Genomic DNA, 27,671 nt, shown 5'->3' with positions numbered 1-27,671 from the left:
TAGTTGAGGAAGTAAAGCGAAAACTAGGTCTCTCTGTGGTTAAGCTAGAAGAGATGTGTGTGTGTGCTAATGTGTGACAGCCTATGTATGGTAGAAAACAAATATGAGTAGGGGGTTTCGCCATCAGAGTAATGGGAGATGTAAACTAAGGCGGAGTTTTAGGCGAAAACCGGAAAGGTGTAACTCCCAAGTACCTCAGCCTATGGGGAAGGGGAGAGGGAAACTGCGGACGGGGATAGGATGCTTAGAATCTGTCAATTATTAGTAGTGGTTTAAAGTCTATAAAGATGTGTGTTCAGGAAGCCTCTGGGTTCCTCATTGGCACCCTCGGGCCCGTGTACTTTAATAAAGCAGCAGCTTGTACCGCTCAAAGTCTCGGTCTCTCTTCTTGTGGTTTGAAGCAGGAAGGCATTGGCTGTCTGGCCCAGCCGCCTTCGGGCGACAGTATTGAGCCACCAAGTAAGAAGATCCAATAAGTCAGTGTGGGCTAGAGCTACATCCTCTTAGTCACCACAATTCATCCACAATTCATACTGTATGCTACAGAATGAGAGTTGCCTCCTGATGAAAGGATCTTGGGAGGGCAGTTGGGTTTGGGGAACACACTAATGGTGTGCACACCTTCTGTAGCCAGTTCTCTTTTTCATTTGGTTTCCAGGCTTAAGGGATGAAGGAGGAGGCTGCTTGCCTATGTTCCCACCGACCTATTAACTCTTCTTTGTGGTTAATTTTTGTAGGCTGCATTAGGTCAGTGTGCATGTGAAGAAATTAGGGGCTGGGGTCATTGAAACTCTCACAAGCGATTTCCTTGCATACATCAGAGGTCCTGCAAATAGACAAGAAACAACTTTTGTAAATATCAGTCGCTGGAGTCAATGGTTTGGGCTTTCATGTCCTGCTTGTAAATCTTCTGGCTGGCCACTGTGAAAACCAGGATGTTGGCGTAGATGGAACGTTGGTCTGCTCCAGCAGGACTCATTTTAAGTTATGTTTTTATTCTTTCCCCTAATTTCTCGCCCAATGTGTTAGCACGTAGAATCATATTTTACTAATAGAGAGGAGAATTATAGATAGTGGACCCAACATAGTATGCAATCAGTTATTTCACTGGAATCATGCCTTGCTTTTGGGCTTCTTGATAGTATCTTGTTAGGCACTTTTGGAAAGAGGATGCTAGATGAAACAGACCCTTGAGCTCAGTTAGCTGTGCTCTTCTTACGTTATATGCTTAATGGAACTTAGAAAAGTCTGACTCTGTTGCCGGTACTACAGGTACAAGTTTTTGATTGGAAAACAGACAGATGTGAATAGAAAGCATAAAATCAAGGCCCACAAAACTTTTAAAATACAAGAGTCATTATTCTAATGGAGTTAATCTCCCCTCCAGCTGGCTTCAAATGGCTGAACAAGAGTTACAGCTCTCACTTGTCCCACACTATGAAGGGAATGATTTTCATGGCTTGATAACTTGGCCAATTAAATTTAAAACAATTCAAAGGGGTCTTGTTATCATTACAGAATAATGGACTACAAAATGTTCATGTTGTGGGGATAAATACAAAAAGCACTTTCTTATGTTGTTCTGAGACCTCTCTCCTTTTGATTACAGAATAAATTCTTAGGATTAAATAAGAATGCTTCCTCTAACAAGCATTTTATGGGTGGCATGTCATTTCTTTTTTCATCCTGCAGATTAAAAACATACCATGCAATAACAATGGTTCCTTTTGAAGTCAGTTCTCTGCCTACACTAAGGCTAGAACAAAAGTCATTGGAATATCGTAAAATAAAAAGGATCATTGATGTTCTTTGTGCAAGAATTAGAAACCTCATTTTTAGCTTGCAATTCTCTCTGAATTACAATAAATGAGAAATCTAGCCACTGTTTTTGCTAGAAAAAATTTGTTCTGCATCAGTGGTGCCCTGAGCATGTAGCTGACAGCCAGATGTCATGTCATCTACCCAAGAAGAGACACCATAAAATGCTCAGAGCTGAGGCCAGGGCTAGGAGAGAGTAGGCATAGAATTAGACTTGGGTCCAGTAGCAACTGGTCTTTCAGGTGTTATTGGATCCCAGATCTTGCTCTTTTACTACAGATCAACACAGCTATCCACCTGAAACTATCAGCATGGATTAAGTAGTCCCTGCCCCAGTGTGGTATAGTGACAGGATTCGCCTGGGACTTGAGAGTGGTCTGAAAAAATTCTCTCTCAGCCTTGAAACTCAATCACTCCCACCTAACCAACCTCACAGAGTTATTGTGAGATAAAATGAAAGAATGGAGAACTATGGGTGATGGTCTGAGCTCTTTGGAGGATATATAGGATAAAAGAAGGGGGAAATTCTTAAAAGTCTCTGCCTATTGATATAAATTGCACTGGAGTAACATATTGCTATGGATAAATGAATTTGAAATGTGGAAACCCAATCACACAAGTAAGTAAGTAAAGAATATGTAAATAGCATTACTTTCCTTTTACTGCTTTCTGTTAGAACCCCCAAAACTGGTTTTCATCCTCAGCAGTGATAGAGCTGTGGGAAGAATATGGGTCACCCAGAGTTGCCCTTGTTATCATGAGAATTGATAACCTTTAAAATTCTGTATACTTCAAGTGTCAACCTTTCCCCAGTCCTCCCATGCATTTCAATTAGAAGCCAGCCATACTGGCTCACAATTAGATAATAGCAAGTTGTTGTCTCGAGGCATTCAATAAAATTGGGAAATATTTTTTATTCATGGTCCTGCTATATTCCCATTAATGCACAATCTTTATAGGACCCTTCTAGGCTATCTGCATTTTTTTTAAAAAAAATCCCCAATCACTACCACAACTACCTCAAAAAAATCCCTCTGCTGAGCCAATCACTCCTTTAATGTTTTAACCCAGGTTAGAATTTGGCTCAGATTTGAAACTACGGTGTTCTTCAGACCTGTCCCTTGAAGTCATTTCAGTGAAAAAGCTTTGCATCTTTACTCCACAGAAACATAATGATGTTCAGTTACACCATAGTCTCAGAGGAAAAGCTGTTAATTGGTGGAAGCAAGGAAAAAATCATGTTCCAGGCATCACTCTCAGAGGGTCTGAAATTCTCTGGCAGATAGATAAGGCAAGGGAATTCACAACACGCGATGCGCTGAAAGCTCAAGCAAGATTTTATTTTTTTCCACAGCCAGTTATGAGTTCATCTCCCCTCAGAAGAAAATATATGAAATATACTGGATTTTGAATAGTTTTAATTCACTTGAAGCCAAAGCAGACCCACCTACCCTCCTTGCTAATATAAAGACAAAGTTGGGGTCCATAACAAAATGCTGTGGATAGTATATGTTCACCGCGCTTGAAAGAGATGCATTCAATACAGTAGACAGATTGGATTTTGAAGATTTTTTTTAAAAAAATTAATTGGTGTTTTCTATGTATGAGTTACAAACATGACAATTACTTACCTTTCTGGTTTCCTTGTATAGCTTGTAACATATTGTAGTCTGTTTTTTGTTTTGTTTTTAACACCACATTTGATGTATATGTTCCTTCATTGATTCTAAACTAACCTTTAGTTGGGTGAAGCAAACTTGAATTTTTAAATTTTCAAAGGATTTCCCTCTAGACTTTGCAACATAAAATTGTCCATGCGTGAAGACAGACTCCTGGAAGTCGATGCCTATTTTTTTGTAAAGTGTGTAGAATTGATCAGATAATTTTATCCTTTGAACTTTGTAAGAAGGTATAAAAGATAGTGGCATCACCTTACATGGCATTCATCTTCAGAGACATCTGGAGTGCATCCGTTTATTCAGGTACTGACTCTAATAAACTTGTATCTTGTCTGCCATACTCTCTGCCTTGGGTCTTTGAGGGGTGCAATTTTGAATTTGGGGTTCTCCCAATATTGGGGTTTGGGGTAATCCCCCCACATAAACCTTGCCCTTGGCTTTTATAAATTGTAATTGTAAAGGGTAGTTCAACAGGAAATTATTATCTTTGTAGTGTGAAAGGAAATATTGTGTCCATAGACACTACATTTGTTCTTGGAAGAACAACTGTTTGTCCAGGTACTTCTCCAGCTATTACTTTGAGATTCACACTATTTGAAAACATATTTTATAATTGTATATTGGGTCCGTTCCTCAGTTCATGTTATAGGTTTGATTCTCATTGGAATAACAATTGCTCCTCTTTTCAGTGTTAGTTTATGTGGAGGTAATCCACTAGTTTCTAGGAATCCAAAAATGCGGTGAGGTATTTCATTATTTCACCTGGTTCTTCCAATTGCATTTCACCTATACTATACTAAAGCCGTTTCCACACACGTTGAATAATGCACTTTCAATGCACTTTAGTTATCCTTTAGAAGTGGATTTTTTGTTCCACACATGGAAAATCAGTTATAAATGTTCACTAAAACGTATTGAAAGTGGATTATCCAACGTTTCTGGAAGCAGCCAAAGTTTTGCTTTCTCCCACCATTTTAGAAATTATAACGTCGTTATAAATGGTGCTTATTTTTGGGAGCTAAGATTACATACATGGAATGTTGTAGAATGGTTTCTATTGTGAATTGCTCTGTAGACTGCTGATACAACGTCAGTAGTAAGGCGCTGTTCTGGTATTCTTACAGCACAGTTTGATATGATTATTTGAATGAGGATGGTTCCATTTCCCACATGTAACACATATTCAGCAACAGTGTTGTCTGTCTGTGTTCTCACGTTTCTTTTCAAATGGTACACTTTGAAAAGTGGCTACAGTGAACTGGTCTTTAAACAGTTGTGTATTGTGGGTTGGCTTGATAAAGGTGGCACAACTGGTAAAATTTGTCTGAAATCTCCATCTAATGGAATGACTTCCTCTAAATGGGATGTCTGTTTGCATGAGATCTTTTAGTAGTCTATGTATGACCATTAGAGCATTTGCTGATGCCATAATTAATAATAATAATAATAATAATAATAATAATAATAAATATTTGATTTATATACTGCCCTTCAGGATAACTTAATGCCTACTCAGAGCGGTTTACAAAGTATGTTATTATTATTCCCCACAACAAAACACCCTCATCTCATAGAATTAATGGCGTGTCCTAAATATCTTTGATGTTAGGTGATAGCATTGATACTGACTTTTCTGTGAGAATGAGTGGAAGCTTAAACTAGGGTTGGCATTCCCCCAGTGGGGGCGGGGAATCCCCCATTCCACCCTCCATCCCCTGCCCCTGCTTACCTGGCCAGCAGAGGAGGAAACGCGCCTCCCGGGGTGTGCTCCCAGGCAGCATGGCACACTCCTGTACACCATATTCGGCCCAAAGATATCACTGATTTCGTGAAGAGCTAAGTCATAACTTTGTTGTGGAGAGTATTTTCTGCTGAGATCTTCATAGAGGTCATTTTTTAATTTCTCCCGCAGGTGAGTAACATTGCATGGTTATTGAAATGTACAGATGTAGACAAACATGTGAAGGCATTTTGAATTATTTGAATGTCATTTCTTCCATGACTCTTTCCCCATTCTTGGTCTCCTATGAGAAGTCCTCGTCTTATTGGCATTTCCTTAAATGTTGCACAGATTGTCCCTCCTACAGTTCTTAGATCTTCAAAGGACTGTGCATTAGAGACATGCAGGAGTTATAGTCTTAAATAGAAATGTGCAGTGTCTTTGGGAAACATAACACACAGCCTTTCTATTACTGTTTCAGCCTTTTGCTTATTTTTTCCTCAGTTCTCATTGCTTTTTTGGCACGTTCCATCCATTTCCACATGTCTCCCCCTCCCCAAAAATAGCACAAAACGTACAGAACGACGCATCTTTATGGCGCGATTTTCCATCATGACTTTGCTTCGTGGCACATTTTCTGATGTCATCGGACCACAAAGCAAAGTCATGTTGGGAAATCACACGATGAAAGTATGTTGTTCCATAAGTTTTGTGCTATTTTTCGGGAGGGGGAGAAGACATGTGGAAACGGCTTTCATCTGTAATGTTTTGGTATATCTGAGTAAAGATAGTAGGTGTCATTGACTGTCGTAAGTCTGTAGGCATTTCATTTTTTTGCTGTGTCTATTGTGCTATTTGGTAATTGATTTCAAACCATGCTGTTAGCATTGTATGTGATGTCTTTGCTAGTGAAAAAGCAGCATGATGTTGTCCATTTGTGTTGTTGCATTGGCAAATGTACTGGGAATCTTAATACTGTATGCAATTTTTCATGTAAAGTGAATTCAAATATTCTCCACTTAGCCTCAGTAGGATCAATGTATCTTGCATTGATATAATTTGTGATTTTATCATAATTGTGTACTCCATCAGTTACTGTGTTTGCCAGGTTTGCGCAATCATGGCCCTTGTATATATATATTTGTGTAGGCATTCTTGAGTACACTTCCACATTAATGTGAGCTTGAAAATATTTTAATAAGTATGTGTTGTATGGAACTACATATCAATTGTCTATGTCTGCACATTTTCCCTTTATTTTTTCGTTCCAGTTTGTCCAATGCATCTTCTTTGATACAGAGGGTACCAACTGACATTTGTGTTGGTGCTCTCTTGACAGGGTTTTAGGAAACCCTTGCTGCATTAGCGATGCTTCATGCACACAGGCTCTGGATTAATTCCCCACTCCCAATTAAAGAGACAATATATAATAATGATCCTTCCAAATATATTTCACTGGTAGATGTGTAATTTTTAAATAATTAATAAAGATGACATCTTTTTACATCTTGTAGAGAGACAACAATAGGTTAATGGTCAACTTTTTTTTTTGCTTGATTGCATTGTAGTCACCCCAAACTGGACAGCTGAAATACAATTCTGAAATACAACAGAGAATGCCTACTGGCATGGCTTATGCCTCAATTCACAATGACAAAATTTAGCCTACTCTCCAAACCTTTATATCAAACTCCAGCCTAATCACTGTTAATCTGGCATTTGAAGCAGACACACAGCATGAAGGCAACATATGTGCCCAAGTGTTGACAGGTGGATGCTGCATCATCCTCTGTTGGCATCTAGACAGGCAGGCTAGCTGGGGCAGTGGTGGCAGCTGAAATTACTGGAGGGTGGGTTAATTAACATTTGGAAATTAAACAGTGCAACATGACTAGCAAGCATGAAAATAGAAAGCAGTTGTTTCCTGCAAAAAAACTTTAGAAGAGGAATACCTGTTCAAGAACTCCAGCTAGCAGGAGAACACACAACATACATATTAATGTTAGCATGATTGAGGATAACTAGACTGCAGTTATGATATACTATTATATTTCTAGAAGCATATGTTTAAGTACAAAACTGTTCCTGGATTATCTAATGAACAGTGATGTGCACTTGTGGATCCATGACCACTCTATTCACAATAATATTTCATTTAATTTCTACCCCATGTTTTTACTTGGAGGCATCCTCAAAGTGTCTTACAGAAAATAATAAAATAGAATCAAACTGTTTTTACAAAATCAGCAATAAGAGCACACAGCTATCCATAAGTAATTATACTATCCCTTGCTGTCTTTGCAATGTAGAACTGTGTTTTTCATTCTCCTAAAATCCATAAGAGAAGTACATAATTTTCCTTCCCAAAAACATTGCTGTCACATGGATGAGCATATTACTGCAAAATAATAATTTGCATAAATCTTTCTTCAATCATGTGACGAGGTAAAGTATGTCCAAACTTAGCATCATAACATTAATTTAGTCAAGCAAAAGTGAGGAGTGTTCCCCAAGGAATCTCTCTCTCTCTTTTTCACGTACACACAGACACCCACATACTTCTCCCTCCAACCTTTCAAGCAGACATCTTGGATTTCTGTACCCTTGGCATACCAGTATGACAAAAACAAAACATTCACAATGGTTATGTACAACTTATCTGACATACTAACAGGTCAACAAGAAAAGGCCTCAGAAACTTGTAAAAACTTGTGTTTTCACTAGATGAGTCAGAGGGCAAATCATAAACCGTAGTACTATTAATGGTGCTGTGATCCTTGCAAATACCACACTTACCCTTCTTGCTCAAATCAGTCACCGATTTACTTGAGCTACTGATACATTCACAACTCAAAACAAGATGTATTTTGAGTTTATGTGCTGCTTTTGCATCTGTACAATCATCACTGTGTATTCATCATTCACCAGTAAGGTTGCTATCTCCAAGTTGGAAAATACCTGGAGATTTTAAGGTAGAGCCATAGGAGGGTGAGGTTTGAGGAGGGGAGGGACCTTACTGGGGTATAAAAAAAAAGAGTTTATCCTCCAAAGCAGCCCTTTTCTCCAAGGGAACTGATCTCTGTAGCTTGGAGATCAATTGTAATTCCAGGAGATTGCCAACCTCACCAGGAGGTTGGCAACTCTATATCACCATCACATTAGGCATCCAGCTGGTTGCTGCTGTTTATATATGGTCAAAATCATAAGGTATGATTGTTGTGATATGTGAATTACAAAGAATGTACCATTGTCTAGGCAATGGAATGCCTTCTACCATACAAGAACCACAGTTCCCAACAAGCATTGCAAGAAAGTTCATGTGCAAAATATTTGTAGTCTAATTTATAACTCTCAGTAGGCTCAGTCCCCCCATCCCATTAGAACAGGTACTCTGATTACTAAAATGGGAAAACCAAGCAAACACCCTTAAAAGAAACAAAACATCACTGTTGTATATTTCCTAGACTTCTCTGAACGAGTTGAGCTGCTAGGTAACTGGTTTTGGTTTTATAACCTAGTGCCTTTTCCACACCAAAATGCCAGTTCCCAAATAGCAGTGCAAGAATACACAAGTACAAAGTAGTTATTTACTGTATTTCAATGCAGCTTTTCTCCTTCAAGTATTTGTGCATCAGTGCAATTTAGAACACTTGATGAAAAGTGTGGTGGAGTGATTATGTATTTGTGGGTGTCGCTCACATTTTATTACTATTATTTAGTGATGGTATAATATTACAATTATTTAGTAATAAGTATTTTGTACTACTAGTAATATTTGTTTTTATTTTTTAAAATAAATAAAACTGGCTTTTCAGCAGCTGACTGTTTAGCCATCATTAACATACTACTATTAATATAGCATCTCAGTGTGTGTGGTAGTGGTTCTTTATGGAATGACATAAACAGGAGGAGTTTACAATCTAAAATTTAACTGAGAGATGGGAGGCAACAACAACAGAAACGAGAAATATGCATGAGTGCAGTTACATGTACTTACGCTTAGTTTTGGCCGGATATGAGAATTTCCTGCTCTGCTTAAGAGTTAGGAATTCATACTGCAGCCTAATCCAAAATTACATTCAGTTCTCTGAATATTTCATTTGTGATGACAATGTATTATGAACTTTGCTGAATGACATTAACAGAAGACCTTGACCATAAAGTACTTAAAATTGAATTAAAAAAAAAAAACTATGGCATGAGCAGTAACTCAAATAAATGTGATTTGCAGATGCATTTTAGAATATATCCATAATAATATTCCTCTATTCATTCCCATACTAATTCCCATTACTTCTTCATGACTGATTGTTTTTTTAAAATATATTGTTTCTATACTTTTATCAAATATCCCTGGAAGAAAGTCTAATAATGAATTTAGTACTTACATTTTCTTGAGCATCTTACTTAGGATTATCATCTTCTCTATGTATTCCTGAGAGCCAAACTGCACCGTCTGGGGAGTTTTAATTTTATTCAAGTACAGGGTTATGTTGTGAGAATCTTCACCAAATTCATTGACATTATTGACTTCACAGGTATGTACCCTGGGGACAGCCGGAAGAGAGAGATAATTAGGCAGATTCGCCCAGGATTTATTTGTGGTGGGGCAGACACTTCCAAGAAATACTGGAGAGTGATCAGGGAAAAGATTTTTTCCCTCTCAGAGTTCAAGGTTTGCTTGTGATTAATACAGTTCTGTCAGTTTCTTAGGCATTAAGAAAAATGGGACATACAGAAGCCCAAACCCTATCTCCCTCATCCCCCAACCTATCTTGTGGTGGCTGCTGCTCTGGTGGTAATATCAAAAGGAAGATATATTCTCTCTCCCCTGCCCCTGACAATGAAAACATATCTCAGGCACTAGGAATTTTGGGGAACTTAGTTGTTATCAGATAAATCAATTTATTTGGCTAGACATTGTACATGTCCCAGGGCTCCTGGCCTTGGGAACATTGCACACTAAAAACTAGAGAGAATGAGGGGGAGACTGACCTCTGTCTCTCGCCTTTATTGTAGCCACCCTCATAACATCAATGCAGAAGAAGAGTACATATATGGATGAGTGGCAGGAGTTCTTCTCAGATTCTTTCTAGACTTTACTTAAAATAAAATTCAAAGCAAATACATCGTTTCTCTGAAAATTTTTGAGAGAAACAAAAAAAGTCTTGCTATGACAGCCAAATTTCCCAAGGTATTTCAGACATCTCTCCTTCCTCCACAATGGGAATGAGTTTGGTATTGGATCTTCAGAGGCATGAGTCCTAGGTCCAAGTCAGAACTCATGCATTGCATGTAGAACCCTAGGTTTATTCCAGGCATTTCCATTGTAGTAATCTCAGGTTTCAGGGCTTGGGAAAATGTGTCAGAAATCTGCTGCTAGACAGATTAGCAATCCATACTGCACAGTAGATGGGCTACATACAGTATAGAGTATCTTCCTATCCTCAAAAATAACCTGTATTAATTCATTATCTATGGCAGACATGATCCCTCATCCTCCATAACCCATCTAGATCCAGTATACTCATCTACTTTCTAAAACTGTGTAGCTTTCTCTACAAGTAGGGTTGCCAACCTCCAGGTGATGACTGGAGCTCTTCCAAATTACAACTGATGTCCAGGCCACATAGATTAGTGTAACTGGAGACAATGGATGTTTAAAGGGTGAACTCTATGGCATTATATTATGTTGAGATACCTTCCTTCCCCAAAGCCTGCCCTTTCCAGGCTTCACCCCCCAAATCTCCAGGTATTTCCCAACCTGGAGCTGGTAATCCTAACTACAAGAAAAATATTCTTATACTATTCCTTGTGAATGTAATATATACATATCAGGGATGCTTTAGATTGTGCCTGCACTGTGCAGGAGATTGGCTTGATGGTCTGTAAAGCCCTTTCCAACTTGATGATTCTATGATATACAACCACCACTGATGTTGTAGAAGCAATAAATCCACTCTTTTAAGGACACTTTGAATAATAACAACAACAATAATAACATTCAATTTATATACCGCCCTTCAGGACTAGGGCAGGAGAAAGTGGGGAAAAGAATTGGAAATAAGCAATTTGCAAAGCGGCAATCCTTCGGAAACCACTTATTGCCCTACTTCGGTATACTCTGTGAAGATTCGCAGCACACCGAAACTTCCTGCCTGACCACTTATTTCACCCAATGGGAGGGGAAGAAGGGGTTCCCTCCTCCCTTTCCCATCGAGTGAAAAAAAGACGGTGGGACACCTGCACTTCAGCTGGCCAGTGGAGGGATCCCCCCCATGGCAGCTGAAGCATGGGAAGAACCCTTTCCTTGCTGCTTGCAAGCCGCTGTCTGAGGTACCTCTGTCTGCACCCTGCTTGGGGTATGCTTCTCCTTGCAAGGGCTGTCTTCTAATGCGCTGGCTTCTCCTCAGGGAAAGATGAGAAGGACGGGGGAGAATGAAGGGGACTCCCCATGCCAGGGCGGCATGGTAAAGGCTGTTTTCTCCCTCCCCAACTTGTGTTCTACTCTGCTACACCCCACTTACAAGTGACTCCAGGCAATAGCTTGCAAAAACTTGGAACTGCTGCTGGAGAGGGGTTCATGTGTGCAAGCAGCTTCAGGCTAGTCTGCTTCAAATTGGGGTGATGGAACAAGCCCTGAGATGCAGGAAGATGCAGCCACGATCCTCCAAGGATGCCCACTGGAGCCTCTTGCAAGCCTCTCCTACGCTGCCAGACGTGGGGAGGAAAGTGAAAGAGAGCAAATCCCACTGTTCCCCGCCCAGAGGTACCTTAGAGGCTACCCAGTTCCCTGGCCCTTCCTTCCTTTCTATTTCCCTCCCCCCTGACACCCCTCCCCTGCTCAGAGCTCTGGATGCTACTCAACACAATTCCTCCGGCTGCCGCTTCACCTGCGCGGCCTCAGGGGGGCCTCCGCTGCTCTGCTGTCTCCCGCCCCACTACATATTTCACCCAATGGGAGGGGAGGAGGGGGTTGCAAGTGGCACAGAAAAGGCCATTTAAACATCAGCTGGCTGGTGGGGGGATCCACCCCACGCCGACCAGCTGAAGTGCGGGAAGGGCACTTTCTCTGCCGCTTTGCAAGCAGCATGGAAAGGGCCCTTTAAACTTCAGGTGGCCAGAGGGGAGTGTGGGATGGGCCCTTTCCTTGCCACTTGCAAGCAGCATGGAAAGAGCCCTTTAAACTCCAGCTAGCTGGATCCCCTCCACCGGCCAGCTGAAGTGCAGTACAGGCCCTCCCTTGCTGCTTGCAACCAGTACGGAAAAGGCCCTTTGAACTTCAGCTGGCCGGTGGCGAGGATCCTCCTCCACCAGTCAACTGGAGCCAGCCATGGAACTTGAAAGCGCCTTAAGCTTCCCGAAGTGACCTGAATCGCTTTAGGAACTTTGATTTCGCATTTCTGAATCACGGCCAGCATGCTAGGCATAATTCGGAAATCCCAAATCTTTACAGATTGGTTCCAATTCAGGTATTTATCCTGAATTGGAGACCTGAATTGCATACCCCTATTCAGGACAACTTAATGCTCACTCAGAGCACTTTACAATGTATGCTATTATTATCCTCATGACAATCACCCTGTGAGGTGAGTGGGGCTGAGACAGAGCTCCGAGAGATCTGTGACTGACCCAAGGTCATCCAGTTGCCTTCAAGTGGAGGAGTGGGAAATCAAACCCAGTTCTCCAGAGTAGAGCCCTGTTGCTCTTCAGCCCTACACCAAACTGGTGTATATTGCATTGATAATAAATAATAAATTCAAGTAAGGCACACTTTGAAAGGTGTAAATTATACTACACTGTAAAATGCAGAAATAGATCAAAAAGGAGACTGTTTTCGATTATATACAAGTATGAACAGAAGCTCCCTGGCTTACGGTGAGTTAAAATGAGAGTGATCTTTAAAATCACAACGCACATCAAAAGTGAAAGTGTAATTGCACCTGAATGTAATGTTATGTACCTAACGCTCTATTGCTTTATCTTTCAATATATTCCATGAAGTGGTACATAAGACACATCACACTCACTATAATCCTCCTGAGATGATCTCTAAATAATGTCTCTAAATAACGTTCAAAACATAGAACTGAGGGCTGAAATTCAAATTACACAGGAAATATATAAATCAGATAATTTGTCATTTCTTTCCAAATAGATATGATGCTGCGTATTCTGTGTGCAGAACTCCAAACAATTTTTTTAAAAATAGCAGATGTGCAATATCCCCATTCAGATCAGGTCTATTGTTGTAGGAGAACTTGTGCATGGCCAAATGGCATGGGTAGAAAGATTGATCTTCCCTACACTGTCCCCCAGTCCAAAGAGAGATCCCACATACCAACTTTTTTAATGCTTAGGAGCTGTAGAACTCCCAGTGCAATGTCTGTTTGGCCCCTAAAATTCAGACACAGGTGGGTGGGTATGGATCAGGCCTCTACATGGAAGGAAGGAAGATTAACATTCTTCTGCTATGCTGTTACCTTAATTAATTAAAAAGTCCTTTTAATACACCATGACTAATGGTACCCTGGTGGGAGTGATTTTGATGGAGGAACCTCAATAAGGATAGGTTAAACCCCTTAGCCCAGGTCCAATACACTTTCTCATTCTTCTCCCTACTCCCTCCCCAGCTGATTTTTTGTCCTAAAGAAAACTTTATGAAATCTCATCATTGATCTTACAATGGTTCAACATACGTAGAAATTTTAGCTTTAAAATAATTCCTTCCCCTAGCTGCCAGAAGCCTGAAATAAAACTATTGGATGTCAATTTTCTTCTGTAGAAATAATTTTTATAAATATCATCCTTTTTTGTTCAAGACCTCAGGTTGGAGGAAAACAGGGTTGCACCTGTAACTGTTGTTCATCAAGTGTTCTTCTGTGCAGATACACATGGAAACTGCGAATACACAGTTCCCATGTGGGACTGAACAGAAGAAAACTTGATGAACTTATTGTTAATAAAGAAAAGGAAACACCTTAAAATAATATTGTTACACAGTCCATTTATCCAGCTTCAGATCTCTTCAGTTCTAAGGTAGTAATGCTAGTGATGTTGTGGCTTTGACAATATTACTAAATAAGCAACAACCTTTAAGTACTTTTTTAACATCAAGTACTCAAAGGTGTTGCTTGTTTAGTAATATTGTACTTTAAATGCTGCAGAATACAGAAGAACTCAAAGTATTTGATGATAGAGTATAATCTGGAAGCCTGCCAACCAACTGCATAATGGACGTCTTTATACCACAAATCCTATAATGGACTTATGCTTCTCACTTGCCTCAGATGCTGCTACCTTTCACTTCAAGTGATGAACATTTGAAAATGCACACACAAAATAAGGAGCAAAGTAGAAGATGAAGAGTTCATGCCAGTCTTCCATTTTCTTACATCTAGGAAGCTCAAAGTGAAAATCTAGAATAATATCTCTTTCAGACATTGATTTTCATTAGAGAAATAAACTTGACTCGCACTATTGTTTTCAAGGATGCATTATTTACTGTGAGGGAGCAGGATGTAAATCTGATAAATAAATAAGAATGGTTAATTTTCTATGTCTGAAGGTAATATGACATTTGCTGTGTCTGATGATAAAATAACATTGATCTCTTCAAATGTATTATAAAGTGTAACTCAGCATCCAAATTTACTGCTGCTCCTTGATTACATTGAGCAGGATTCAAAGAGCTACCTATGGCCCTTAGTTGTGGCCTGTTGGAATGTTTGCCTTTTTGCCTTTGAATGGCAGACCCCTCACTTTCAAAATACTCTTGCCAAAGGGTTGGGAATGCTGCTAGAGGAAAACAGTCCAAGCTTGTTGTGGCTTTGTAGAATGTCACTTTGCCAATATAGTGATGTATTTAAAAACTTTCTTCAGTTTCTTCATAATGATGTTGAGTTATTGTATACTAATACATGCAAACAGGGAGCTCTGACTCTCAAAAGCTTAAGCTCTGAAAATTTTGTTGGTCTCCATGGTGCCACTGGACTCAGTCCTGCGGCTCTATTGCAGATCAACATGGCTTCCCACCTAAACTATGCAAACAGAGAGTTGTTTTTGTTTATTTAAAATATTGATGATGGTTTCTATTTTCAATTTTTATTTCCTCCCCCAATTTACTACTTAGATCATTGGGCCATCTAGCTAAGCATTTTGAACATTGGCAGCAATATTCCACAGCTGTGGATAGGGAAGGTCTTTCTTAATGCCTATTAAGAAAGGAGACATGCAAATTATGTGTTTCTATTAACTATCATCGTCATTACTTTCATCATCATGCCATCAATACTGCTTTATAAGCAAAAAAATATAGGTTCCTGCCTGGGAGTAACTCACTCATCTTTCTGGATCTTCTTGACCATCGCTGTTGGCTGTTATGAGATGAAGAGATAAAGTCTAAGACTTCAAAAGATGAAAGGAGACAGCAGTGGGGCCATGAGAGGAAAGCTGATTACCACCATATGTCATCCCCCTAAGAAATGCGCCACTTCTGCGAGTCAGTTCCTGCTGCCCTGCATTACATAGCAGCCAGTGTTTGGCACTTCCATCTTTACTGTACTTTGCTGGTGTTTCTGCCTTGGTAAGTAAGCCAGAATTGCCTTTCAAGTCATCCATCTTGGTGTAGCAAAGAAGTTAACTGTGCATAGCAGATACAGTGGGTGGAAAGGTGGAGGAGGAGAGAGAATTTGTATATACAATAGAGAATAAAAACTGCATACTTAAATTTGGTTCACTTTATCCTCTGTTAAGGGGCCAACTCTGGGAACCATGGAACCCAGTCCCAACTTTCATACTGTCATAATGTCCATAGTAGCTAATGATTAAATGTTAAGGGTAGGTAAAACAACAAGGGGATGAAAGAGTGTAAAGGCAAGAATAAAGAAAAACTAAAGTTGCATGTACTTAGACTTTGTTTGATTGAGGACAACGATTAAGGTTTCAAGGGAAAGGCAGGATTTGAAGAAAGCATGGTGGCACTGTATAGGAGTTGCAGGAGATACCTCTAAGCAAAAGCAAACACAAGTCATTTTTTAAAAAGAAACTTTTAACTAGATAAATAGGGGTGCCAGGCTACCCTCCTGAGGATTTGTGAGGTGGGGACAAGTGTGCCTGATCACACCAGCTCATGAGTCGTGATGACCTCAATTCCAACAAAAACCGGAAGTGATATTTTGACATCACAAGATGCTCTTGGATTCACCGAAACTCTATGGTTAAACCCTTGAGTTTTTTCCTAGAGTGACCCCAACATCACGATGTCACTTTAGTTTTCACCAGAGGTGACACTGCATGTTGGTACATTCCAACATGTCCACACCCTTTCCCCCAGTTTTTCTCCTGACAGACTTTGAAGCACCACCAAGAAACAAATGGGATTGCTGAGATGTTCAGTCATCTCTAGCTAACAATGAAACAGAGAAGCAAAGTCTTCAGAAAGTGACACACTGGGAAATAAAGAGAAAGAGAAATGGTGTTATAAGACTTCAAGGAGCTTTAAAAAAATAACAAAAAGTTTTTTGTGTCGGCTGCAGTGCGATTTAAAAGCTGAGGGCAAGACATCATTGTAGGTGAGGAGCAGCACTGACCACACTGGGCAAACTTCTTCTTACTGTGTAATCCTGTGCAGAGTTACTCCTGTCTAAGTCCATTAACTTCAGTGGGCTTAGATGGGAGTTCTGCATAGAAGATGACTGTGAATCACGGATTGGTTCCTCCTCTGTCATCTCTGCTCTCGCACAAAAATCACAACTAAATTTTGCAATAAATTACATTGCTGAATCCCAGGGTAGGTTGAGTCAAGGTACTTGCTTCTGTCAATCAAACATTGTTTGATGAGGCTGACTCATTTTGGATAACTAGTGTCCTACAACTTCAGCAAATGAGCACACATACGATTTTCAAAGAAAGTGGAAAAGCACAATTTCAGCAAAAACACACAAAAAAACACACAACGTAACTGCGCCATTGAATCAGACCATAAATTCAATCTTGAATGCATCTGCCTCAATCTCTTATAGCATATTGCTTTACAGTTAATGTGTATAATCTTATTAGCTGATTGCATTGATCCTCAGTTCACTTGTAAGCAAAATTACTCTGAGCACATAGCAGGGCTTAGAAGTAATTCAACATATATATTAACATGAGAATGTTGGTGCATCAGCAAGGAGGACAGCCTAAGCTGCTAACATATTTTTCCCATTTAAAGGCTGGGCAATTTGCTGATCTGTAAAACTTACTTGTCTGTTAAAAAGAAGGGAGGAGGGAATCTTAAGTGCTGTAATTTACAGAATGCCTTCCTGAAAGCAAAGATTGACTTTCTGTCTACAGTCTTCTAGAAGTCTTGTCTCAGAAAACACTGGGCTAGATTAAAGTTTAAAATGATAAACTCCCGAGAAACAGAGGTCATATTGTGTAATCATCATCTTCCAAGTGCTTCTTTGCTAAGTAACATTGGATGATGTGGTGGTAAATAGATAATCCCTGATTTTTGCCAAGGACCTGGGCCGTTTCTAGATGGCTTACCTGCACCTGGAACGTCGCGCCACATTTTGGATCGTGCCAGGGAAAATGCGACGTCGCGCAAAACTCACGCAAGAAAACGCGATATTTCGTGTTTTCCCCAGCACAATCCGAAACGTGGCGCGACGTCCCGGGTGCAGGTAAGCCATCTGGAAACAGCCCTGAAAGTGAAAACCACCTACAATTCTGTTGTCCAGTCTGTCAAATCTACCGGTTGGGAAGCAGAACACCACTCGCTAGATCACAGTGGCAGTCCTAACACTACTGAATTTCACCCATCTGTTGATAATTGGCCTTATGGGACATTCCATTTTAACTGTTACTACAAATCTCCTAAACAGATGAAACTTCCGTGCAGAAAATAACAAGGGAATCATACATAGACTGGTAACATGTATTTATCACTATACAGTAGACTCATTTTTATTAGTAGATGTCATAGATAGATTCTGAAATGGAAGGGAAGAGAACTCTCTGAGATCAGCCCTTGGTTTTGATGGAAAGGGATTCAATGAACTAAAACATTTTACGTGCCCTTACTATTTCTATGCAATTTTATACTATTCTCAGGTACTATTGCAATATGCTAACGCAGTAGGCAGAGAACTTACTCTGGAAACACATTAATGTATATTAAGCACTGGGAACGCTCAGATAAAGCTGCTGCTTGCAGCAAAAGAACTCAGGGCAATAGATATGCTTACTAAGCAAGCTTGCTTCAAGAAAGATGCATCTGTATTCATTACACTTATGCTATGCTTAGAGGCTGATAAGGAAAACCTTTCCCTAATTCGCTCATACCAAATATATCTATAGAACAATTGAGCATAGACAAGAAAAGCCAGCTGTGAATGGGAGGATCTGAGCACCTGCCCGCAGATAGAGGAGTGGGCAATAAACCCCTCAGTAAGGGGAACAAGCATGCTTCCAGTCAGTGAAATTAATTGAGTCTCCCAAAGCTGTGAAAAGACCCAGCAATAAGATACGGGGTACTGAAAGTAACTTTCTGTACGTTCCAGAGGAAGGGAGATTGCTCCCCTCCCACAACACCTGGGAGGGAGAAATCCCTACATGGTACAAGGTTGCTGAAGCTACACTTAAGTGCCCTTGGCAAAATGTTAGACTGTCAAGTGTCCAGGAAAGAGAGACCCCTATGGATGGGAAAGCATGAGAGCAGAAAGAGATGTTCCTTGAAGAGATAAAACAATGTACTAAAGTGATAAGAAATGCAAATTGGGAAATATTGTAATTGTGATGCTGACCAGAATTATTCTTCCAATAGGGACCACTGGGATCATTGGAGGTGGTCACTGGGGAGAGCCAATGGGACCCCCAATATTGAAATGAATCAAAGGGTATAAAACATCTTGCACAGCTTTGATGAATGTTGTGCACGTGTTATTCTTTATTCTCCATGTAACCAGCATTCCTCCACGTTTAATAAATGTAGCAGACTTGCTTCTTCCACAGGATTCCGCATCTGTCTCTTCTTTGAATTGGCTGAGGGACATTTAAACCACTGATTTTGGTGAACAGTTTTGACAGAGCTATTCTGCAAGATCAGCATCCCTTTCCCAAATAACCCAGGAAAGGAAAGTAATCACAAATTCTCAAGTGGTTAAATGAAAACTAACAATCTGACAGCCAAACCTAGTTTCTCTTTTCAAATAAATATGTAAAATACAACTTTTGCCTCCTAATTCCTTGCCCTTCTGTTTCCCCTTGGAGTCTCTGAGTGATTTTGCACACGTTGGATAATGCACTTCCAATCCTCTTTATAGATCATTTGGAACAGATTTTTTTTTGTGCAGAACAAAAAATCCACCTCAGACAATTGATAAAGTGCATTATCCAATGTATGCGGAATCAGCCTCGGATTCCCCCATTTTATAGTCCTAGGAAGAGTATAAAGGTCATGGTTAAGTTCTCCCCACCCATTCTAAGCAATACTTCTTCCAACAACATCAATGACTGTTACCACTCCTACTCCTTGGTAATTAGAATATTCATGAACTTTCTGTCACATCATTGTCAGGATACAGTTTGTTGGTGGACAACTACTTCTGTTTTTTTAAAATGTGAGTTTGGCCAAGCCCACATAATTTGAATATGGTGCAAGGCTCGATGCGTGGGAGCTGAGGTGAATGACTCAGCCAATCTGGATAGGGCAGCGGGGGATGAGAGTCATTACACAGTTAATGCCAGGCAGCTTGTTTGTGTTTTGAAACTTGTCCTTTAGAAGTAGATAAAATCTTTTGCTATATATATAAGTATGGAGATGGGATATCTGAAGCATATTTTCTATAGAGGGGCAATTATAGTTGGAGTTACAGAGTAGACAGTATGAGGTAAGTGTAACTTATGGGCAGCAGAGAAATTATGGAAAGACAGGGAAGTAACTGATGTCTCACTTGGCAGTATGTTTCATTGTGGGATAACACCCTAATTTAGCACCAGACACACTTGGAAATATTTAACTATAGGATATATTTATGCTCATAGTATTTGGCACTTCATAATACAGTTACCCAATGGAATATAACCAAAAAAGAATTAGAAACTAGAAATGGCCAATTCCTGCTGTCAGTTAACAGCACAATAGCTATAATTCTCATCTGTAATATGGAGCAATAAAAGTTGGAATGTGGGGATCCCACCTCAAGACATTTCGCTAGTCTTCCTGAAGCTCCCTTGATTCCTCTTTGAAATTTCTCAGATGTTGTATTTGAGGAGAAACCTTTACATTCCCTCTTTGCATTTTCAAATTATACAAAATCTGGTGACAATCTCAATTATTGTCTTGGTAAAAAACCTTTGGGCTTCTTTCAAAGTTCCTTACAAGTATTTTCTTAGATATTTCACTTGAGAGAAAGAGTTCCTAATATATATTTGGAAGTCATTTTAAGTAAATAATTTCAGGTATACTTCTACATAAAAGAACTTGAAGCTTGTACAGAATTGAGACAATGTCCTTTTTAAAGCCATCTTTCTATATAAAAGGCAAGTCATATTGGCGACGAAACACTTTTATCCTGGTGCACCTGCGCAGGTGCACCAGGATAAAAAGTGCGTCATGACCAGTGCGGCCTCCAGAGGTTGCTGTTGAGGAGGGATGGCCAGGCGATTTGGCCAGCCTCCCTAGAGGGAGCCTTGGTGGCAGGTTGGCTTGCATTCCTGGGTTTTCTAGGGCTTTTTTTTTAAAAGGGCTCTGTTGCTAGTTAAAACATAATGGTAAAATTTGTTTGAAGTATGCCTTTTCACTGAAACTCAAAATGGATTACACAGTGTAAGTTAATACAATCAAGAGCTAGGACAGTCAATGAAAAATACAACAGTATATGGGTTGCAGAAATTTGAAAACAAGCACAATTTAAGCAAACAGTCAAGCAATGATCTTACTTAAGTGATATTAAATGTTAGGTCTTGTTAAAGATGGCTTTAAAGACTTCTGTTTTAAATTCAGCATTGTGTCTTAGCACAAAGCTTTCATATGGTGTCAGGAGCTGAGCCACAGCAGCCTTGAATTAGTTTCCTGGGAAATGTTCGGTGGGAAATCCAGCCATACACCATCACTCCAATCTGGCCAAAGGGGAGACCCATCAATGAAAGCCTCCTCACACCCATAAGCCAAATCTGGTCAGATAACACTCTCTGAGTATATAAAAGCTTCTACATTAAACGTGCTCAGTGACTTCAGTAACTAGGACACAATTTCTTTAGTGGCAAATTGTCCTCATCTTTTGTCTTGCCCTTTCACTACTTTGTATCCATCCTCTAACACCCAAGTACAAAGGAGCCAGATCTAACAAACCTCTAGGTTGCCTCCAGTTTGGCTCTAATAATATGCAAATAGGGCTTCCGTCACAAAATGTGACTTTTCATCACCAGTACTTTTCCACAAACTGCATCATCAGGCTATGAAAAGCATAGATTTCTGAAGGGTGGGACAAGAGTATTTTGGAAGCTACCACCAGCTACTAAGCTGCTCTGTGGTGTGTAGTGGTGAATAGACATGGGCACGATCTGAATTACAATTTCAAAAAAACTCCGATTTTGGCGTCTGCGCCATCGTGACTCAGCTAATCGGTTCTGTTCATGGCAACCAATCCAGCAGTCGGGGGTTTGCTTGTTCGGGACTTGATTGGATATATCGGTTTCTGTTCGGAATTTCAGACACTTTGGCGCCACTAATTTATTCCCAGGGCAACGGAGCTAGGGGAATGAGCTGTGTTTGCCCTCCTTCTGTCGCCCACGGAACACGAATGGAAGCCCAACTTTCCTTGATTAGCAGGCTTCCTTCCAACCACGGAGCAGCAACCCAGGGGAGGGAGGGGGAAGGGGGTGTTCTGAAGCCATGGGCACAAAGGAAAGGCAAAAGGCAGCGCGGGAGGCTGGGAGGCCGCCAGTGCCGTTCGTCTTTCCCCAGGACAAGGGGCACGCGGGCAAGCCAGCTGCCCCTTGTCCTGGGGAAAGGCAAAAGGCAGTGAGGGTGGCTGGGAGGCTGCCTGCACCATTCGTCTTTCCCCAGGACAAGGGGCACGTGGGCAAGCCGGCCGCCCCTTGTCCTGGGGAAAGGCAAAAGGCAGCGCGGGAAGCTGGGAGGCCGTCTGCGCCATTCGCCTTTCCCCAGGACAAGGGGCACGCGGGCAAGCTGGCCACCCCTTGTCTTGTGGGGCAGGTGAACTGCGTGGGCAGCCGCCGAGCCACTCGTGCTGCCACCAGCTCCGCAGCACACCAGGACAGCCGGCTTGCTGTATGGGGGGGGGGGAACCCAGCAGTGCGCGCATGCAAGAGCCTGACTATGGTTGCCCTGGGCACTGGCAACCGTAGATCCGGCCCTGGGAATGTCCCCTCCCTGAGGGGAAGCGGCTCGTTGCCGGGTTAAAAACTCCCCCCTTTACTCTAAGTGTGTGTGTGTGTGTGTGTGTGTGTGTGTGTGTGTGTGTGTGTGTGTGTGTGTGTGTGTGTGTGTGAATGTCCCCTCCCTCCCTCTGCCCACCAGGCCTGGCGGCCGCTGCCACCAACCACCTTTCCTATATCGCTGGAAACAGCGGGGCACCCTCCCACTTTGGCTTTCCCGATTCCGGACCGGAAACAGGACTTGATCGGTTAGAATCGGTGGCCTGGGTTCGGCAGCAGCCCGGATCCACAAATGGCTTAATCGGTATTTTTTTTATCATACCCATCTCTAGTGGTGAACAGTGACCTCATCTGCTTATTTTCTCATGATTTTTCTCACATTAAATACAACATGGGAAAATATGAATTACCCTTTTGTTCTTTTTGTAGGAATTCCTGGCAAGACAGGTTTTGGTTCAATGAAGATTCTAGGATATAGTTTCATAAACTTTTGATGAGCTTCTTCAGTGGTATAGTCATACACCCTGAAGGGGAAAAAATGAGGAAAGGGATAATGTATATATCATACAACCTTATGACTTTTATTACTTGAATTTTAAAATTTTGATCAAATTGACTTCCTCCAATTTACAATAAACAAACACAAGCAGGAAACCTTCAAGAACTTGTGGGGGCATCTCATCCCCCCCTCCAAATCTTTCCTTCTTCCCTTCCTTGAAAGCCCCCATAGCATCTCCATTTTTCCTGCTTCTTTTCTGCTTTGTTTCCTATCCACCGTCCAGCCTACCTTCATCTGCAATCCTGTCTCAGCTTTATCTCTTTCCTCCCACTGGCAGCCCTGCCCAGGGAAAACAATGGTCCAGTTGTGTGGTGCCTGCTGCCAGGCCAGGCCCAGTTGTGCAGTAGGAAACGTGCAAGGACTGTGGAAGGCACCTCACCTTACATCTACCCGCCCACACTATTTCCTCTTTCTCTCCTCCTGGAACTCCCATATGCTCACATTTTCCTGATTCCTTTTCTTCTTCCCACCCACGAACCATTCTACCTTTTTCCTACCTCTCTTCTTCAACTATAGTAATTATTTACTTATTTCATTTATACTTCACCTTTCTTCACAATGGGGACCCAAACAACCTATATCATTCTCTTCTCCTCCATATTATTCTCACAACAACTCTGTGAGGTAAATTAGGCTGAAAATGTATGACTACTAGCCCAAGATCACTCACTGAGCACCAAAGCAGAATTGAGAATGAAGCCTGGGTTTCCCGGATCCTAGTCTGAAACTTGAATCCTTACACCACAATGCTTTTTGTGGGAGACTGCTGTTGAACAGTAGTGATCAGGCCTAGGTGAGTCATGGAAGTCATGTGACACAAATAGGGTTACCATGTCCCCTTAACCTCCCAGTGGGAGCGGGAAGTTGGCACTTTCTGGAAGTGACATCATCATACTCAGCAGTGAGCATGCTCTGTGAAGGGCAGGAACTTGCCCATTGCCAGGCTCAATGATATAACTTCCTGAAGTGACATCATTGTGCCTGTAGGAAGCATGGCCACTGAGCACTGGCCCGGGGTTCTTGCCTCCTGCCCCCCCCACCTCCACTGGCCAGGTGAGTGGAAGCAGGGGACAGAAACTGGGAGCGGAGAATCCCCAGTCCTAGGCACTGGCAGCCCTAGGCACAATCTGCCCATGGTTCTTGCTGGGCCAGGCTCCACGAGCTTCCTTCAAAGGCCAAAATAGCCATGGAAGGTGCCATGCCCTCTACCCCTCCCTTTTACTGACAGAAACCAAGGCAATACTGTTGGCAATATTGTTGGCAATACTGTTGGGGTTGCCTGGCAATTATCACCAAGAGCATTTGTTGCTTAACTACAGTGCTGCTTCTATCATTTTGGGAGGTTTAAAAAAAAACCCTTGGGTTTTTTTTTAAGATTTCAGATTTTTCCGCAAACCTGGGGCTTCTCTTAGGTTTGTAGAAAGATCTGTCTTGTCTGTTCATAGTTACAGGGTGTAAGTATTCATAGATTTGGTTGAGTTGAGAATTATATATATTGATTAAAAGAGCTCTGCTAGTCAGACCAGTGAGCCATCTCATCAAACATCTTGTTTCACATAGCAGCCAATCAGTTGCCCTGGAGGGCTAACAAACGGAGCACAGAGTCCAAGACTTTCCCCTGATGTTGCCTCCTAGTACTGAGTTTCAGAGGTTTATCGTCTCTGAATATGAAGGTTCCATTTATTAACTATGGCTAAATAGCCATTGATGGACCTATCTCCACGAATCTGCCTAACCCCTTTTTAAAATTATCCAGTGGCTATCTCTACCTCTACTGGCTATGAATTCCACAATTGAATTACTCATTGATTAAAGAAGTGTTTCCTTTTGTCTGTCCTGTACCTTCATTGGGTGCCTCTGTGTTCTAGTATTATGAGAGAGAGAGAGAGAGAGAGTACCATCTATGCACTTATTCCACCCCGTGCATTTCATAAAGCTCTATCATGAACCCCCTTTGCCTTCTTTTTCTAAACTAAAATGGCCTAGAGTCTCCAGCCTATTCTTATAGGAAAGGAACTCCAACCCCCCAATTATCTTGATTCCCCTCTTCTGTAATTTTTCCTTTTTGAGTTATAGCAACCAGAAATGTATACAATATTCCAAATGATGCCTATAACTTTATACAATGACATTATATTATTCACCATTTTATTCTCCGTCCTTTTCCTTAAAATCCCCTGTATGGAGTTTGCCTTTTTCACTGCTGCCATACACTGGGTTGACATTTTCCTTGAGCTATCCACCATAGAAAGGTTTCTTTCCCTCTCAGTCTCAGTAAGTCCTATAATTCTAAGTTCAGATCCCATTAGCAAATACTTAAAACTGAAGGTTTTTTGTTCCAATGTGCATCAGCTTACACTTATCTACACTGAATTTAATTTGAATTCAACATTTTCATTGAGGCTTTCCACTATAACTTCAACATCTCTTTCAATCTTGATCTCAGCCAGTTCAGAATCCACCAGCATATATTTAAAATTAGGACTTTTTGTTCCAGTGTGCATCTTATTACCTTTATCAGCACTGAACTTCATTTACCATGTTTTTGCCCACTTGCCCAGTTTGGATATAGATTCTCTTGTAGCTTTTCACAATCTGTCTTGGTTATCACCATCCTAAATAATTTTGTGTCATTTGCAAATTTGGCCACTACACTATAGGTGGGCACGGACTGGAAAATGGATCTAAATTTGACACAGACCAGCCCAATTCAGCATTTGTGATTGTGAACCAGCAGGTCGATGCCTGTTTTCCATGGATGCCACGACTTTTGGGCCAGTCCATTGGTCTATTGGTCCAGACTTTCCAGCTTACCAGCTGAAGCAATGTGTGGGTTTAAAGCACCTGGTTCCATGCCCCTCAGTTACAAGCAGCACAAAAACTTGCACTGATGGATCATGGACTGATTGGTCCACAAACCGGGGACGGTCCATAAAAAATTTGTGGTCCATGGTCCCTGAAATGCAATGGACCATGGATGGACAGCCCATGTTTTTTTCCTGGTCCATGCCCACCTCTGCACTACACTGCTCAGCCGCAATCCCAAATCATTTATGAATAAATTAAATAGCACGGTCCCAATACTGATCCTTGTAGGACTCACTGCTCACTTTTCTCCATTGTCAGAATGTCTATTCCTAGCAGGATTTGACTCCAGGGGCACCTGAGAGTCCAACAAGATTTTCACAGTGTAAGCTTTCGAAAGTCAGAGCTCCTTCTTTCTCTCTGATTCATGAAAACTTACACCCTGGAAATCTTGTTGGGCTCTAGGGTGCCAATTGTCTCAAATCCTGCTGTTCTATTGCAGAACAACACGGCCACCCACCTAAAACTATCAATTTATTCCTTCTCTCTGTTTTCTGCTGTTTAACCAGCTTTTAATCTATAAAAGGGCCACTCCTCTTATCCCATGACTGTAATGTTTACTTATGTCTTTGGTAAGGTACCTTGTTAAAAGCCTTTTGAAAGTACAAGTATACCAGATCACCCTTATATACGTGCTTGTTAATTTGCTCAAAGCCCAAGTCTACAAACCCAAATCCCCTTACCTTTTCTCTAGTTTTAACCACCCTGCTTACTAGTATGAATAGTCCAGCTTAGCCCAGGATTGACCATATATGGGACTATATATGGTTACATATATGGGAAGCCCCCAAGAAAGACTGGAGATGCTATGCAGAGGAAGGCAGTGGCCTCCTCTGCTCATTTCTTGCCTGAAATACCCCATGGATAGGGTTGTCATAAGTCAGTTGGGGCTTGATTGCATGCTCCTCTTCTTTGTTAAATGAGGTAGAGTAAAATAGCTCTGGTAAAATATTTCAAGAGAGAGAGAATTAGATTAATTGAGAAGGAGGGTTGCTAGAGAAGTGGCCAGCATGGTTCTCTCTTTTTCTCCCAGTCTCTACCAGGTAAGGGAGGTTGGACTAAGAGTAGAGACTGATTCAGGTTTTTTCCCTATGAATGACATATCTGGAGAGAGGTGTTGCAAACAGGTTTTCCTAGCAGGGGTGACTTGTGTGGCAGTTGGCTAGAAGGATTGTAGCTACCTTCACTGAGCAATGTTGAGGGATAATTTAAATGCCTATTGTGGTGCTTTGATTGGAGGCCATCAGGAGACAGTGGAGGGAATGCTGAGTCACTCTTGCAACACTATGTAAGGACATGGCTGCTCAGTGGTTAGTAGCACTTGGTGTGGATGTAGATAATGACAGCACTTGACAGCACTAGGATGTGTTATCCACTTAGTAGCTGTGTACCTACACTGTGCTGCAGCAGCAGCCTCAGTGCCTTTGTTGACCCCTACTGACATCCTCCAGTATAGGGTCCAACACCCTTACCCATTTCAGCGGAACTCAGAGCTCAACTACATAAGATGCCCAACACATGTCATGTTCCCGCAAGTTTACCTGGGAAGTGTAGTCAGACCCCGCCCCTGAGCTCCTGGAGGAAAACCCGAGCGGAGCAGATTTTTGCAAGAGTGACTGTTTCCACACAGCTTACCTTTGCT

The 27,671-nt window shown here is 41.3% G+C and overlaps 1 protein-coding gene across 1 annotated transcript in view; it reads right to left on the bottom strand.

Annotated features, from left to right (window-relative positions):
- CNBD1 (cyclic nucleotide binding domain containing 1) overlaps nt 1-25,698 on the bottom strand; it is a 239,462-nt gene extending 213,764 nt beyond the window's left edge. The window contains exons 1-3 of the mRNA XM_054985894.1: nt 25,532-25,698; nt 23,016-23,129; nt 9,606-9,764 (exon numbers count right to left, since the gene is read on the bottom strand). Of these exons, the coding sequence (XP_054841869.1) occupies nt 9,606-9,764; nt 23,016-23,129; nt 25,532-25,698 (440 nt within the window). The remainder of the gene's footprint in view (nt 1-9,605; nt 9,765-23,015; nt 23,130-25,531) is intronic.
- Between the last annotated feature and the right edge of the window lie 1,973 nt (nt 25,699-27,671).

Source organism: Eublepharis macularius, chromosome 7 (genome assembly GCF_028583425.1).
Source record: "Eublepharis macularius isolate TG4126 chromosome 7, MPM_Emac_v1.0, whole genome shotgun sequence".
In the NCBI taxonomy this organism is placed as follows: domain Eukaryota; kingdom Metazoa; phylum Chordata; class Lepidosauria; order Squamata; family Eublepharidae; genus Eublepharis; species Eublepharis macularius.
This window is presented reverse-complemented; position numbering and strand designations above follow the sequence as displayed.